The 15,419-nt window shown below is 37.2% G+C and overlaps 3 protein-coding genes across 5 annotated transcripts; 2 read left to right on the forward strand and 1 right to left on the reverse strand.

The window, feature by feature from the left end:
* Positions 1-125: 125 nt before the first annotated feature.
* Positions 126-4,472, reverse strand: LOC111292987 (uncharacterized). Of its 3 annotated transcripts, none has more exons than XM_089767100.1 (7): positions 3,951-4,472; positions 2,710-3,045; positions 1,735-1,920; positions 1,209-1,301; positions 1,006-1,064; positions 677-827; positions 126-597 (listed from the first exon to the last, which is right to left on the reverse strand). In XM_089767100.1, the coding sequence occupies exons 1-7, from the start codon at positions 3,954-3,956 to the stop codon at positions 499-501; spliced, it is 930 nt and encodes a 309-aa protein (XP_089623226.1). In that variant the 5' UTR covers positions 3,957-4,472; the 3' UTR covers positions 126-498. The 3 variants fall into 3 exon arrangements, with proteins under 3 accessions (XP_089623226.1, XP_089623227.1, XP_022741396.1); XM_089767101.1 differs by having other exon boundaries at positions 2,710-3,040; positions 3,657-4,472; XM_022885661.2 differs by having other exon boundaries at positions 3,657-4,455.
* Positions 4,473-4,820: 348 nt separating this feature from the next.
* Positions 4,821-8,992, forward strand: LOC111292730 (protein SIEVE ELEMENT OCCLUSION B-like). Its single transcript, XM_022885250.2, has 7 exons — positions 4,821-5,497; positions 5,900-5,998; positions 6,075-6,523; positions 6,863-6,972; positions 7,061-7,203; positions 7,497-7,988; positions 8,126-8,992. The coding sequence occupies exons 1-7, from the start codon at positions 5,285-5,287 to the stop codon at positions 8,741-8,743; spliced, it is 2,124 nt and encodes a 707-aa protein (XP_022740985.2). The 5' UTR covers positions 4,821-5,284; the 3' UTR covers positions 8,744-8,992.
* An 868-nt stretch (positions 8,993-9,860) lies between these two features.
* Positions 9,861-13,921, forward strand: SEOR1 (sieve element occlusion amino-terminus protein). Its single transcript, XM_022884422.2, has 8 exons — positions 9,861-10,113; positions 10,254-11,126; positions 11,200-11,301; positions 11,426-11,874; positions 11,976-12,085; positions 12,180-12,328; positions 12,432-12,926; positions 13,077-13,921. Exons 2-8 carry the CDS (start codon positions 10,626-10,628, stop codon positions 13,716-13,718), a joined length of 2,448 nt encoding a protein of 815 aa, XP_022740157.1. The 5' UTR covers positions 9,861-10,113; positions 10,254-10,625; the 3' UTR covers positions 13,719-13,921.
* Positions 13,922-15,419: the final 1,498 nt, after the last annotated feature.

Genomic DNA, 15,419 nt, shown 5'->3' on the forward strand with positions numbered 1-15,419 from the left:
AAATTTTCCTGGAGTCCAAAATTTAACTGGAATGGACCCCCAAATTGCATGCCTTGAAAATTTTGTGCTTCCCAAAAAGCATATAACATGCTTGCTAAACACTTGATATAAACCAAAAACTCAAAAACTCAAAAACTTTGATCTTACTGCTTTTCTAAGGAATTTACAAACTTGTGTCAATCTATACTGAATAGATCAATCAAAGACTAATCAAGAGGCCGCTTCATATTGAAATCCAGAGGTGCTGTGGCAAGAAAAAATTGCTTCATGCCAATCCTAAAGTATCAAATATATGGGTTAATGCAGTGTTGTCAAGTTCCTAAAGACAAGAATCAAGTAACTAGGGTGAAAACCAATCTGCAGAGCATCTCTTGAAAATCTTCTGTGATCAACAACATCTACAAATGTCCATATAGCTTCTTTAAGCAAGGGGGAGAGTCATATAATAGTCTTGATAGAAGGCTTGCAGAACTGCTTTCATGGTCTCAGAAAGGATGGCTATAATGTTGGGGTTTTGCTACGTTGTAAATTTGCAAGCATTTTGGCTTTCTCAACTGCTTCCACGTAGTAATACAATCTCCAGAGTGTTGTATTTTCCTGCAAGACATTGTCTTGGAACATGTCAGAAATTCTAAATTAACTCAAAAAACCATGTAACTTACAGATATTGCTTTACCTCTTTTTCCAGATCAACAAAGATTTCTTCATCACAAGGTTTTCCAGCTGGCCTACCATGTTGGATAATTTCAACAACATGGACCAGATTTTCCTTAGGTAGCTTCTGAATAAATTTCTGAAGCTGCCGCTTCTCAGCACGTGTCATGGGCCTGTAGATTGAAGTTAGAGTGTTAAACTGGTTGAGGTTAGGTGAAAAAAGGCGGCACTATAACATTTTATGCATATTTGAAAGGTAAAATTCATAATAGGTGCCTATTATCTAGTTGCTAAATAGCATCATCCCTAGAGCACACTCAAAGCTATAAGTTCCTCGGAACAAAACCATACCTACACTTGGACATTATAGTATCTAAAGTTTCTTCAAGCTTCTGCTCCATATGCAACAGCTGAAAAAAGAAAAAAAAAGGAAAAAGAAAGAGAGAAGATGCCACCAAAGTTCAGCTACAAACAATTTGCCAAAGAGGCATACGTGACAAAGAAGGTTATGAAACTGTTATATATTATGGAAAAATACAATTTCAGAAAATCACCGTTGAGGATAGTTCATCAGAATATTTTTTCATTGTTTCCTCTACCATCAGTTGGTTATCATTCTTTAGAAGGAACTCCAAATCATCTTCCACCTAGAAAGAACAAGAAAGTAAAATGAAACACATTTATTAATAAGTTACTAATGATAATGCCTGATTTTTTGGCACATGCTCAAGAGTCAAATACCTCTGTTGATTCAAATAATATATGCATATATCAACATAGATACATGGACGTACAAAAATATGTGAATATGGGTGAATAAATTGGTTAGTTGCAATTTACATATAAATAAAATGCCACCCGAAATTCTACAGACAACAAACTAATCATATATAGCTGTAACACTGCAAAAGCATTTATCTATCTAGGACTAGGCCATTTTCAATATACATACTTGGGATTTCTTAGAATCAAATTTTTTATTTCAAGAAAATGCATGCACTCATTCTTTTATCATGCAAGAAATATTGGAAGGTGAATCGATACCAGGATTCAACAATGAGAAGAAGAGTAAAATATAACCTCTTCACAAGATCCAGATTTGATAGGACAAGAATTTCTAGTGATGCTGGCTGATGTGCAGGAAGATCGTATCTTAGGTTTCTTACTGGGAACTTCGGCAGCATCACCATCTGATGCTGAAGTCACCAAACTGTTGCTTCTGACCTTATACCGTAACTGACACATATCCACAACAGGATCTAACATCTGCAATAATCACATTATTTAGTTGTTACAATTTTTTTATCTCTGAAAGATGGGAGCCAAAAAACAATCTACACGATTATATCATCGTTCATTTACTTTAAAATAATTATAAAGAAAGAGACATGAAGACCCAGCAATTCAGGTAATAAAAAAAGAAGGGCACCATTGAGGTAGCAAGCTAAAAGTTGCCACAAGGTGATAAGAGCCAGAAAAGGGCTTAAGTAAGTGAGAGTTGGCAAGAACATGTCTGTACAATAAAGATAAAATGACATATCGAATGCAAGAATTTTTATACCAACAATGATAATGCAGTTTCCCTTACCTGCTATCAGGAACAAAATATACCTTAGTGATTCAGCCTTAGAACAGCTAAAAGGGGATGAAAAAAAAAGAAAAAGAAGAGAACAACTGAACCTATAAACTATTTATGTCTCTCTTCTGAATTGGGGCCTATTGAGATCATTAGAAACAAGGTTATGCTTTGAAGTAGCTGAACATAAAATATATTGACGAAAGCAAGATGTTGTGCAAGTACACAAGCACGAGGGCAATGGGACTTCCAATTTTATTCATTAATGTTTTTCATTTGTCTTAGGAGAGAATATAATTGTTGGATATTACTAAAAACCAGAGAAATAGCATATCTTAATCTATACTAACTCTAGAAGTTATGTTAGTACAAAAACCATAAACATTCCTTATAAATTAAATTCCAGAAGTCCCCAACAGTTGGAGCCATTAGTTATTTATCTTTAGAAAATCGGAGTAGAAATGAGCTAGAATCTATACCTCATCAACTTCCATTGAGAGATCACTCACGGTCTGCTTAAGTAATCCCTTCAATCTTCCATTCTTGAAATCTGAAAGCCCAGCACCAATGCTGTTTTCAAAAGGTGAATCAGCACATTTACGACTGCAGTCCATAGCCTCTTTACCATTGATGACCCCATATTTCCCTTGAGACAACTCAGATGCATCGGAAGGGGGCAGGGTCTTTTCATCTTGGGACAACAGATCAGCTATTTCACGAGCGTATAAGCTAAAGAAATCTGGTCCACCTTTACGCTGCTCACTCGAACCAACTGAATTTTTCGGAGCTTCTGACATTACAGCAATACAACTGCTCTGCACACGACAACTACATTACATTAGCAGAAAGGCCATAAAATCAGTTCAAATTAACAACTAAAGCATAATAGGAAGAAGCATCATGATATCTAATGTACAGAATTCTCTAAAACTTTGAAATCCTTATTAATAGTGGTAGTCTTGATGAGTTCAAAGGTCGTACTAACATCAAATATTGCACCAATTCCCAACCCTAGCGAGAGAAAATTAGCCAAAATCACTTCTAATTGAACCATTTGTCTCAAATTTAATATCAAATTAATGATTGATCACAAAAGTATGATTTCACCAAACTAAATAAACAAACTCGTACACATACATAAGCAACTTTCATGCAAATTCTTCAATAAACAATAACTAAAACAACAAAAAGGAAAAAAAAAAAAACGTTTTTCTCATAAATTCTATTGAAAAGCAACAAACTTTAACTATTGCATTTTACCAACTGAGCAATTCCACGAAACCCATGTTTAGTTCATGGAAAATATGAGGAAAAGAACAAGAAATTCAAGATTCTCATTTTCCTATGGTGGGTTGATAAAGATGAACTAAAAGAAAATTGGGATATGGAAAATATGGGGAAAATTGCATAAAAATGTGTTCCTCACCAAACTGTTGACAAACCGCCACTACTATCGAACACCTGCGCTGACTAATTGAGGGGATTGATAGTAGGCGTTGAGAGCAACTGCGAAGAGACGGCGGCTAAAGCAGAGAAAAAGATAGGCGGCGGCCCAAAGGAGGAATAGATGGGAATAAAGGCAAAGAGCAACTCTTGGGATTTTTTTTGGATTAAAAATGAGGAAAGTTATTTATTTATAGGCTAAGAAACGGATTGGGCGGATGCCAAACAACATTAAGAAACCAAACAGAGGTAGGGCATTATAGTTGGCGGGCCATACCGTCATCTATATATAAGCTCAAGGAAACGATGGCGAGAGTGGAGGAGATTGCAGGACTGAAGAAGAGGGACGGTGGTGAAAATATCTGTCTGTTTCCATAGGAGAGCAGTTCATCTAAACACGCCTTATATGTCATGAGGGGGATTGGAAAGAGGTTGTTCCGAGATGGGCTTTTGGCTCAAGTAGTTGCCCTGGACAACAAGATTTATGCTATGGGTTTTGGTTATGGGAACGATAAAGAGTGACCTTGCGGCTAAGTTTTCGACCCTGCCTTAAAATACATGGAGTTCTGTGCCTGAACTTCCCTCTAGCACCTTTCGGCCACGTGATTTTACACATCTTGATGATGAAAAATCCATTCTTTTTGCTGCTGACTATTAAAATATCTTACATGGCTACGATGTCACAGTCAATTCTTGGTTTGTGTTCGACAATGATATCAATAAAAAAAAAAAAAAAGATTCATGGCTGCAAACGAAACCCATGTGTGTTTATTGTGTCAAGTTTCAAGTTTCCGAAGGTATGATCAGATGCTCTAAGGAGGGCAAGCTGGTAAAGGATTCCAGTTTAAGTTTGGATTATGTTGGATCCAAGTAAGTGTCATTATTGATTTTTTTTTTAACAGAGTTTGAACTTCATTGGTTTTGCATCTAGTGACATTCCAATTCTATGCTCCATATCTGTGGACTATAGTTGTGTTGGAATTTATTTTGAAAGCTATTTTTCTATAAATATAATCATTCTTACGTCATATACACAATATCAACAAAGCAAAGACTTTTATTATTACAAATTTGGTTTATCTAGCCACCATTCAAGCTTTAGTTTTCTAATATTTATGAATAGTTATAACCTTTCCAGTGCTAAAAGAACAAGCAAAGAATAAAATCCACGTAATTTGTACCTTTCCCTTTCTATTCACTTTGTTTTATTCCCAATCATGATATTGGAACAAATCGGTCAAGTAAGGAAGCATAAAGCTTTCTCTAAACCAAGCAAAGCTTTCTCTAAACCAGTAGTGGGGCTAACAGGACGGACATGGATCGCTTTAATCATTGATATATGCTTAATTACTAGGAATAGCCTGTTTGATAATGCAGATTTATTATAGTTTTAAGTTTAAACATATTGATGCAGATTTATCGGCCTGTTGAATATGCTAATTTTATGTGCATTCTTTGAGTTTTCAAGAATCAAACCACATCAGAAGCAAGCAAGGAAGTAGATTCAACTTTTCTTTATACTTCATCTGATATCATACAAGCACATAACCTTTGTTGTTTCCTTCCCACACCACCCTAAACATTAGTGTTTCTGCATTAGAGGCCTAATAGATGGAGTCAATGCTAACACCTACAGCCAAAATGCAGCAACCTGTCAGAGGTGAAAGACTTATGATTTCAATGTCCAATGACAGTGTGATGTTAAAACAAATTCAATCAGTTCATGCTCCTGATGGACGTGTCATTGATGTCAGACCTCTTCTGCATATTGTTGAAGACATCTTCAACTGTGCCGACTCAAGTTCTAATGCTGTTGATGCACCGGTAACAATTCCTAGGCTGACTCTTTTTGTTCTTCTATTTTACCTTAATTTCCTACTCTAACTAGGGCAAATAATATTTGCTTCTGAGTAACAAAGAAAAAGAATCATGCAAAGTAGTAGAAGATTAAAAAAAAGATCAGTTTAATGTATGGATATACACTCCTGAAATATATGTTTGATGATGCTACCATCATGGGCATTTGAGTATAGTGTAGGTGTCTGAATTTTGTTGGTAATTGCTTAGATAAGTAGAACTTGGACTGGATTTGTATCAAAGAAAATTTTGATGCTGTAGAAGTTAAAGCTTTAAAGATCTTTACAATTATGCAAGCCATCTTCCTTCTTTTATTTTTATTTCTCTTCAACAGTGCTTATGCTGTTAATGCGTTTTTTTGTCTTACAGGGTATGCAAGCACATACCGAAGCATTTGAAGACCAGACCTACAAAACCAATGTAACTGACATGCTTGACGGTTTTCTCATTGACCGAATTTCTTGTGAGGTTATTATAAATCTCTCTCTCTGATTTCTGTGAATGTTTGTACATATATTTGTGACTAACGGTGCAGGTATTGCAGATGGCATTTAAATGCACTGAAACTGGGGAAGCACATGCAGCTACAATGTCCATATTGAACATGGTATCCTACTATTCTTGGGATGCCAAATTGGTGATAGCTTTATCGGCTTTTGCTGTTAACTATGGGGAGTTCTGGCTCCTTGCCCAGAGTTATAGCACAAACCAACTAGCCAAAAACCTGGCTATCCTCAGACAAGTACCTGAAATAATACGGCACTTAAACATGCTGAAGTCTCAGCTTGACACAATTAAGAATCTTATCAGAGCCATGCTAGATATTGCCAAGTGTATAGTTGATTTCAAGGAGCTACCGTCCAAGTACATTACAGCAGATGTGACTGCAATGTCCAAAGCCATGGACCTTATACCAATAGCTATCTACTGGACCATCAGAAGCATTTTGGCCAGTGCGTCTCAGATAACTGGCCTTTCAGGATTTGGAAATGAGTATGTCTTCGATATCTTTAGCATAAATTATGTTATTGATGCTCTAATTTATGAGATACAATCACCTAGACAGCTCCAATTTTGAAGAGCATTTAGCCACTTTTCCACCATTGAAGACCATTGGTTACATTTACTCTGCTAGATGCCACAACAAGTTTTAGGATTTATGTAATAATCAGATTAAGTTGTAAACTATTTTGATATATGTTTGAGGATATAGCTTATCTAGCCTTGATTTCTCTTATGAATAAGAAGAAATGGATAAATAATTTAAAATGAATTCTTTCCATGCAGATATTAGAAATACGAGGGTTTTTTCTTTTTTTTTTTTGGTTTCAGGTATCTTTTATCTGCTACAGAATCTTGGGAACTATCAAGCTTGGTTCACAAACTCAGTAACATGCACAGCCATCTAGTAGGTCTTCTGGCTACCTGCTATAAACACATAGGTGAGCTTACCGTGGCTAATACAGTATTATTATTAATGATGGATAGAACATTTATATGATCAACATTTTAATGAGGCTCCTCATACAGATGAAAGAAAATTTATTGAAGCCTACCAGAACCTTCTATATTTGTTTGAGACAGCCCAAATTGACAACAATAAGGTTCTCAAGGCGTTGATTAACCCAAAGGATGATCCACTACCACTTGTTGATGGAGCCACCAAGAAAAGGGTTTGCTCATGTTTTTAATTATTCTCTGCTTTATTTTGACTATTTCTTTAAGCCATTTAAGAAAAAAACTAAAATTATATACTTTTGTTGTGTAACATACAAATTTATCCTCTTAGTCTTATATCCCAGTACCAAAAAGCACTTACATTATATGCTCATAAACTAATAGTTTGGGATTAGTTTGATAGTTAAAAGAAAATTTGGAAAGGATTTTTCTAGTCTTTAGAGACAAAGCTAGTTTATTGCTTTTCGACATGCTGACAAGGCATCAACCTTTTACATGACAAAACCAGGTTAATGTTGATGTTCTAAGGAAAAGAAATGTTCTACTGCTCATATCAGATGTAGACATCTTGCAAGATGAAGTTGTAATTCTTGAACAGATATATAATGAGTCCGAGAGCCAACCAACAAGGCTGGAAAATCAATATGAGTTTGTGTGGCTCCCAGTGCTAGACCCGTCCGTCCCATTGTCTAAGATCAAGCAAGACAAATTTGAGAATATAAATGGTATTATGACATGGTACACATTGCACCACCCTTCAATGCTTGATGGGGCAGTATTCAAGTTCATTAAAGAAGTGTGGCATTTTGAGAAGAAGCCTATTCTTGTGGTTCTAGATCCACAAGGACGGGTTGCATGCCCAAATGCACTTCACATGATGTGGATTTGGGGGGCTTTGGCCTTTCCTTTCACCACTGCAAAGGAAGATACTTTATGGAAGGCAGAGACTTGGAAACTTGAGTTGCTTGTGGATGGCATTGATCCTGTGATTTTGAACTGGGTATGTTTATTTTCACAAGTCTTAGAAAATTGTATGCATGGAATTGTTACTTTTTAAGTGTCTAGCACTGATTTTCTTCTGCTGTATTCATATATACTCCCTCATGCTTTAATATATGAACTTCTATGATTTATCAGATATCAGACGGAAGATTCATATTCCTGTATGGAGGAGAGGATATAGAGTGGATTAGAAAATTCACAAACACCGTACATGATGTTGCAAGAGCTTCTGGTCTTGCCCTGGAAATGGTTTATGTGGGAAAGAGCTATCCAAAGGAGCGTGTCCAAAGAAATATGGCTACTATTACTGCAGAAAAACTTAGCTATTGCTTGCCAAACCTGACTGCAATTTGGTACTTCTGGATTAGAATAGAGAGCATGTGGTACTCAAAGCACCAACTTAGCAAAGCAGATGACAATGATCCTATAACTCAGGAAATTGAGACGTTGCTTTCATTTGATAGCAGTGAAGGGGGATGGGCTTTGCTTAGTAAAGGTTCATCAGAGTTGACTAGAGCCAAGGGAAGTGCATTTCTAACTTGCTTATCAAATTATAATCTGTGGGCAGAGGATGTGCAAACAAAAGGTTTGGTTCTGGCAATACATGATTACTTTCTGCAGCATCCAGCCCCACACCATTGCAATCGACTAGTTCTACCAGGTACTGCCCGTGGGATACCAGAACGAGTGATTTGTTCTGAATGTGGACGTACCATGGAGAGGTACATTTTGTACCAGTGCTGCGATGAATAAAAAGAACATAAGCATAGATGCTGCATTCTATGTATAAATTAAAGGCTTGGAATCGTTTAAAGAAGTGTGAGGTTTAAGAACCTATGTGCTTCAAAATGCTAAAATTATTATGTGTTCTGTATTAAAATGTATATAACAAGTCTTTTAAGTTTACATTCTAGTTTGTCTCAGATGTAATCATTGATATAAAGGAGAAATCAAATTGGATGTATAGGAAGTTGTTCTCATACTTTGTTTGGATCTAATCTCCTCTTTACGGATCTTAAATGCACTATTCCATATCTATTTGAAGCATTTAGGATTTTACTTATGATGTGCTCCAAAAGGGTAAAACCTTAATAAGAAAGAGAACTCCTTTTCTTACCAATTATGAGATTGTAATCTCATGTGGATATATGTTACTTTGATTAAGATGGTGACTCAAACTATACACTATGTTAGGACTTAGGAACCTACTTCTTTTTGGGATGATATCATGAATGACATTTGAATTAAAGTGGTACCTAAATTTAAAATATTTTTAATGTAATGTCTAAATTATTATGATATTCATACTAACATGATTAGCTTCAAATGATAACATATGACAAACAATAACCCTTTAAGTAGCACTAAACATTAGTTTATAGATTCAAAGTTTAGGTACCATATTAGAAAATTTTAAAGTTTATGTATCACATCGAATATTTCACTATAATCATATGAATGTAATGACTTTAAGATTTTTCACAAAATCCTCACATTGTATGGTTAATTAGCCAACAATGGATGAAAGGTAGAAATGTCAATTTCAAATAGAAATTATCAAGAGTTGAGTCTTAATTTTCTATGCCTTCCAGTTTCATTTATTTTATAATAATTTTAAGACAACCGTGCTTCATTCAGCATGCATGAAATAAATCAAAAGCAATGGTAAAAGTAGACCCCGATCGTGTATAGTTTTGGTTGATCTTGAGCCTTCGAATTCAAGTATCAATGTTAATTCCATGGACTTACTGTAATAAGGCAAGCCGAGATGCTAAAGAGAAAAAGATATGGAATTTCTTCGGAGCAGTAAAGATAAAGCCTGTTGATGTTCGTGAATAAAAAGGAAATTCAAACCATGACATGAATTCCTGTTCCAGATAATTCTTAGGTTTGCTCAGCTGTTAAATCACAATTTTGTTCAACTTACCTTAGAAAAAGCAAAGAATCAAATCTCTTACTTTTCTTCATGTCACTCCTTGTTTGTTACAGGAGAAAAATTCTCAATCATGGTCACACGTAAAAAACAGAATCAAGTAAGGATGCAAAGCACAACACTTGCCTATCAGCATGTTTCTCGTTCCATTTTTGTTTGACGGCCAAGATTATTTGAAGATTTTGGTACTGTATGTTCTCTCCCTGGGACCATTTTCTGATAATATTTTAATCCGTACTCAGTTCATATATGAAATGTTTAACTAAAAATTGGCAATATTTGAGCGCTTTTTTTTTATTCTGGTTTCTGGCCTGACTTTTGTATCTCTAGAAGTTCACCCTGGAGCTTAGGAAACTCAAGAACCTGGATTTAATGACCGCCCATTTCCTATCAGAGAGGCTTGAACTACATTAAAATCAATCAACTATGTTAAACACTGCGCAGCAAGGTCCCAGACAAGTACCGTAATAAAGGGAGAGGGGGTGCGACAGGAGGACCACTTAAAGTAATAGGCTTCTTGTTAACGATCCAACAATTTAATTGGATATGAAGCAAGGAAGTTGATTCAAGTCAGCTTTATTCCATTTGCGATGGCTATAAATAGGTTTGTCTGATGGCAACAAATATACAAGCCATCTTCTCCCTCTTTCTGCAACCAAAACCCCAAGTTTTTATCTTGCCTTTTTTTTTCTGTAATATTCAATGGATCAGCAGAAGACAACCCCAGGGCTTTTTAAGCCAACAATGATCGGACCCCTCAACAATCCCGCTGTTGCTGCTCAGGCACTCCTCCGTGACCCTGCTGCTCCTCAAGCACTCATTAGCAATCCTGCTGCTGCTGCTGCTCAGGCACTTCTCGACAACCGTGCTGCTACTATTCAGCCACTCAAACCAGGTGTTGGTCAGCAGCTCATTAGCCATCCTGTTTCTGGTCAGCCACAAATCATTACTCCTGGTGCTAATCAGGCACTAATCAGCAAACCTAGCACTACTCAGGCAATGATGAAGAGTCCTAGTGCTAGTCAAGCACTCATCCGGGCTGACCGTGGGGGCATGCTAAGCATGTCAGATGACAATGCGATGATGAAGCAAATTTGGGCAACCCATGCGCCTGATGGCCGAGAAGTTGATGTTCGACCACTTCTCTATCTGGTTGAGGACATCCTCAATCGTGCCACCCAGCATGTTGATTTCATTGTCAAGGTATAACATATGCTGCATTTATCCTGCTAAACAAATGGTTGAAAAATGCTCACCTTCCTGATGTTTACTGCAGGGTACTCTAGCTCAAATTGAAATGGAAGAAAAAGCCCAGCAAGCAAATTATATAGCAATGCTTGAAGCTCTTACATATACCATTGATCGAATTGCATGCGAGGTTCTGCAAATTATAACATAAATTTGTTCTTTGTTAAAAATGAAAATATAATTAGTACAATCATGGCTTATCTGATATTCATATATATTAACATCTCGATGTTACAAACATTTTTCACTGCCAGCTATCATACAAGGCTTTGGGAGGTTCAGATGCACATGCAACAACAACTGCAATATTCAATTTGCTATCAAGCTATACATGGGATGCTAAGCTAGTGCTGTCCCTATCAGCCTTTGCTTTGAACTATGGAGAATTCTGGCTTCTTGCTCAGATTTACTCAACAAACCAACTTGCCAAGTCAATGGCAATCCTGAGGCAACTGCCATCAATCCTGGAGCACACAGCTCCTCTGAAACCCCGGTTTGATGCACTCAACAATTTGATTCGGACAATGATGGATGTGACTAGATGTGTTGTTGAGTTTAAGGAGCTTCCATCAATGTACATTTTACCAGACGTACCGGCATTGGCCACTGCCTTGACCCATATCCCAACTGCTGTTTACTGGACCATCAGGAGCATGGTGGCGTGTGCAACTCAAATTACCAACCTTACTAGCATGGGTCATGAGTATGTTTTGCTTCTTCATCTTATATTGCAATATTTAATTATATAGGGCCTGAGTTTGGAAAATTAAAAATAGTTGGATTAATAGTTTGCATTAATTACAGGTTTGGAATATCAACTACAGAGTCGTGGGAGTTATCCACCTTGGCTCACAAACTCAAGAACATATATGAACATCTAAAGCAGCAGCTGAACTTTTGCTACCAATTTATTGGTTAGTGACTCACCCCATGAAACATTGTTATGCAATAGCCCAAAAAATTGATTGAAAATGCTCATTGATTTGATTGGATCATTGTCAATTGCAGAGGAAAGGAAAGATGTTGAAACTTACCAGTTGCTTCTGAATCTATTTGATCCGAACGTGATCCACATTGACAATATGAAAATTCTCAAGGCCTTGATTTATGCCAGGGATGACAGATTTCCCCTTCTTGACGGTGCTACAAAGAGACAGGTATGGCTCTCTTACCAAATTATAACAGTTTCTTTCTCAGTCTTTTTTAGCCTGTGCTTATTGTAGGATATATTTCAACATTTTGTTGTGGGATATTGCACAGGTTGGCCTGGACGTGCTGAGAAGGAAAAATGTGCTCTTGCTCATTTCAAGCCTGGAATTCTCCAATGATGAGCTTTCTATCCTCGAGCAGATATATAATGAGTCCAGGGTCCATCCAACAAGGCTAGATAGTCAGTATGAGGTTGTTTGGATCCCAATTGTGGACCGTACCATCGTCCCATTGACCGCTGAAACGCGAACCAAATTTGAAAACCTACGAAGCACCATGCCATGGTACTCAGTGGAGGACCCTTTGCTCATAGAGAAGCCAGTCATCAGGTTCATCAAGGAGGTTTGGCACTTCAGGACCAAGCCGATCCTTGTGGTGCTAGACCCTCAAGGGAAGGTGGTTTCCCCTAATGCAATCCACATGATGTGGATTTGGGGAAGCACTGCATTCCCCTTCACTAGCTTGAGAGAAGAAGCTCTCTGGAGGGAAGAAACATGGAGGCTTGATCTACTGGTTGATGGCATTGACCCAATGGTCCTCAATTGGGTACATACGTCTATATATTTTCAAACTTCACCAATTTTTTTCATTAAGTTGTTAGAAATAACAGTACATATATGTTTAGTTTTACTGCAAGTATACGGATCTATTTAATATGAGATTTTGAACTTGAATTGTTCTGTTTAACTTGATCAGATTAAAGAAGGTAAATACATTTTCTTGTATGGAGGTGATGATGTTGAGTGGGTGAGAAGATTTGCAACCGCAGCACGCAGTGTTGCATCTGCATCTCGCATTTCTCTAGAAATGGTCTATGTGGGGAAAAGCACCAAAAGAGAGCAAGTCAGGAAAGTGACAGGAATTATCAATTTGGAGAAGCTTAGCTATGCCTGGCAAGATATGGCCATGGTTTGGTTCTTCTGGACCAGGTTAGAGAGTATGCTGTTTTCCAAGATTCAATTAGGCAGGGCTGATGACCAGGATCCAATGATGCAACAAATCAAGAAGCTGCTTAGCTATGACAGAGAAGGTGGATGGGCAGTGCTTAGTAGAGGGTCTAATATAGTGGTGAATGGCCATTCCACCACAGTTTTGCCTGCTTTGGGTGGTTATGATGAATGGAAAGTGAATGTGGCAGAAAAAGGTTTTGATTTGGCATTCAAGGAGTACCATGACAAGCTTCATGATGTTGCTCACCCTTGCTGCCGATTCGAGTTCCCAACTACCACAAGGATCCCGGAGAGCATGAGGTGCCCTGAATGCCACCGCCTCATGGAGAAATACACCACTTTCCTCTGCTGCCATGATGAGCAAGGCATTCCAGGCTCACTGTTTTAAGCTGGAAGGCCTTCATCACTGTCTTTCGTACTACTACAGCCACTAAATAATGATGTCCTATGGGGCTCAAAATCTAAATTTTTCTTAAAAATTTTCACTTGGCCTGTCAAGGTTTGTGTTTGACATGTAAGCCAACGGCCACTATGTGACCAAAGTTGGCAACCTATAATTGTTAAAAATAAAATAATCATGTTTGATTTCTACATTGTTGTCAAGTATATGATATTATAAAGAGCAAACTTTATCTGAGTGTGATGCTTTGGAAACTCATTTTGCTTTGCTTTTCATTCCTGCATTTCTTAAGAAGAATATACCTTTCTTGGTTTCAAGATGAATAAGTCCCTATCACAATATCACATGAAGTGAGCCAATTAAACAACAAATTCTAAGTTGAACTGCTGGTTCCAAAAGCCCCTATAGCTCAGTGGTAGAGCGTGAGTCTTGTAAACTGAAGATCTGTACTTCGATCCTGCATGGGGGCAGAACCTTTTCTTTTTGATAGGAAAAGGAGAAAAGCATCATAAGCTGAAGTTGATTATAGAAATGGTAAAGAGTAGCTCTATTGTGTCAAAGTCTGACTATGCAAACCTTGTTCTGGATGGAAAGGAAGCTATGTGAACAACTCTTCAGCCTACCATGAAACAACAAACAATGGTCATTTTCTATCCTTTTTTTTAGTCAAATCTTGTTTTCTGTTTACAACTTTGAGAAAATGGTTCATTTTAAGTTAACAGAGTGGTAAAATTCATCAGACGAGAATACTGAAAATGAGGCTTAAGGTGACTGTTATCATGATGGATTAATTATAATCTATGGAGAAAGTTTTGGGAGATGACTGGTAAGAAATTGGCAAGTGCCTGTGCAGTGTGGTATAAATGTATAAAACTACAATATGTAAAACCTACTGTTAATAATTTTTTTTCATGGCAGTTGAGCTTGATTGAACATGATCCAAATGCTTCATTTCAACCTCATTCAGGACTTTTGATGTACATTTGTGACTTTCTGTCGATACATGTGTGTATGTATTTCTGCATTATGGCCCACTGTTCTTAATAAAGGAAGCAGCATCTCCTATAATTGACCAATTTAAATCATTCCAATGCTTATTCTTTTCATTAGTCTCATCTCTCATTATCCTTTTGATTATATATCAGGTGTTAATTGTTATTGGGTCATTTTCTCCCCCCCACCCCCCTCCCCAACAAAACTAGGGCTTCGTCTTTTTTGTGACCTTGGTTCCAAGGCATAGTCCTGAAATTAGGGTCCCTCAGGCTAGTGGTTAATATGTTGCACTTGTCTTTTAGAGGCAGGGTCTCCCACTACATTGGCCCTACTTTGAAGCATTTCTAGACCAGAAATCCAACATGATTTGTTCTGAGTTTTGACCAAATTAACATCTAGCTAGATTTCTCATCAACTTTTTTTTTCTCCCAGGACTGTCTTGGGATCTCAGATCAACAGAAAAGATTTCCTTACCAGGTTCATTATGAGCATGATATCAAATCAAATCATATATCCCTTGCTTTGTTTTTTGCCATGTTGATTTTGAATAGCCCTTCCTAATGGTAATTTCGAAGATGGTACTTTAACACAGGGTTAAAATGATTGAACAAGCACTAGGTCCTGCCATTTTTATCCTCTTCAACATCATGATTCTTTTCCAGGGTTGATGTCACCACTTTTTGCTTGGCAGCTAAG

The sequence above is a fragment of the Durio zibethinus genome, chromosome 10 (assembly GCF_047325235.1).
Source record: "Durio zibethinus cultivar Kanyao isolate XHJ-2024 chromosome 10, ASM4732523v1, whole genome shotgun sequence".
In the NCBI taxonomy this organism is placed as follows: Eukaryota; Viridiplantae; Streptophyta; class Magnoliopsida; order Malvales; family Malvaceae; genus Durio; species Durio zibethinus.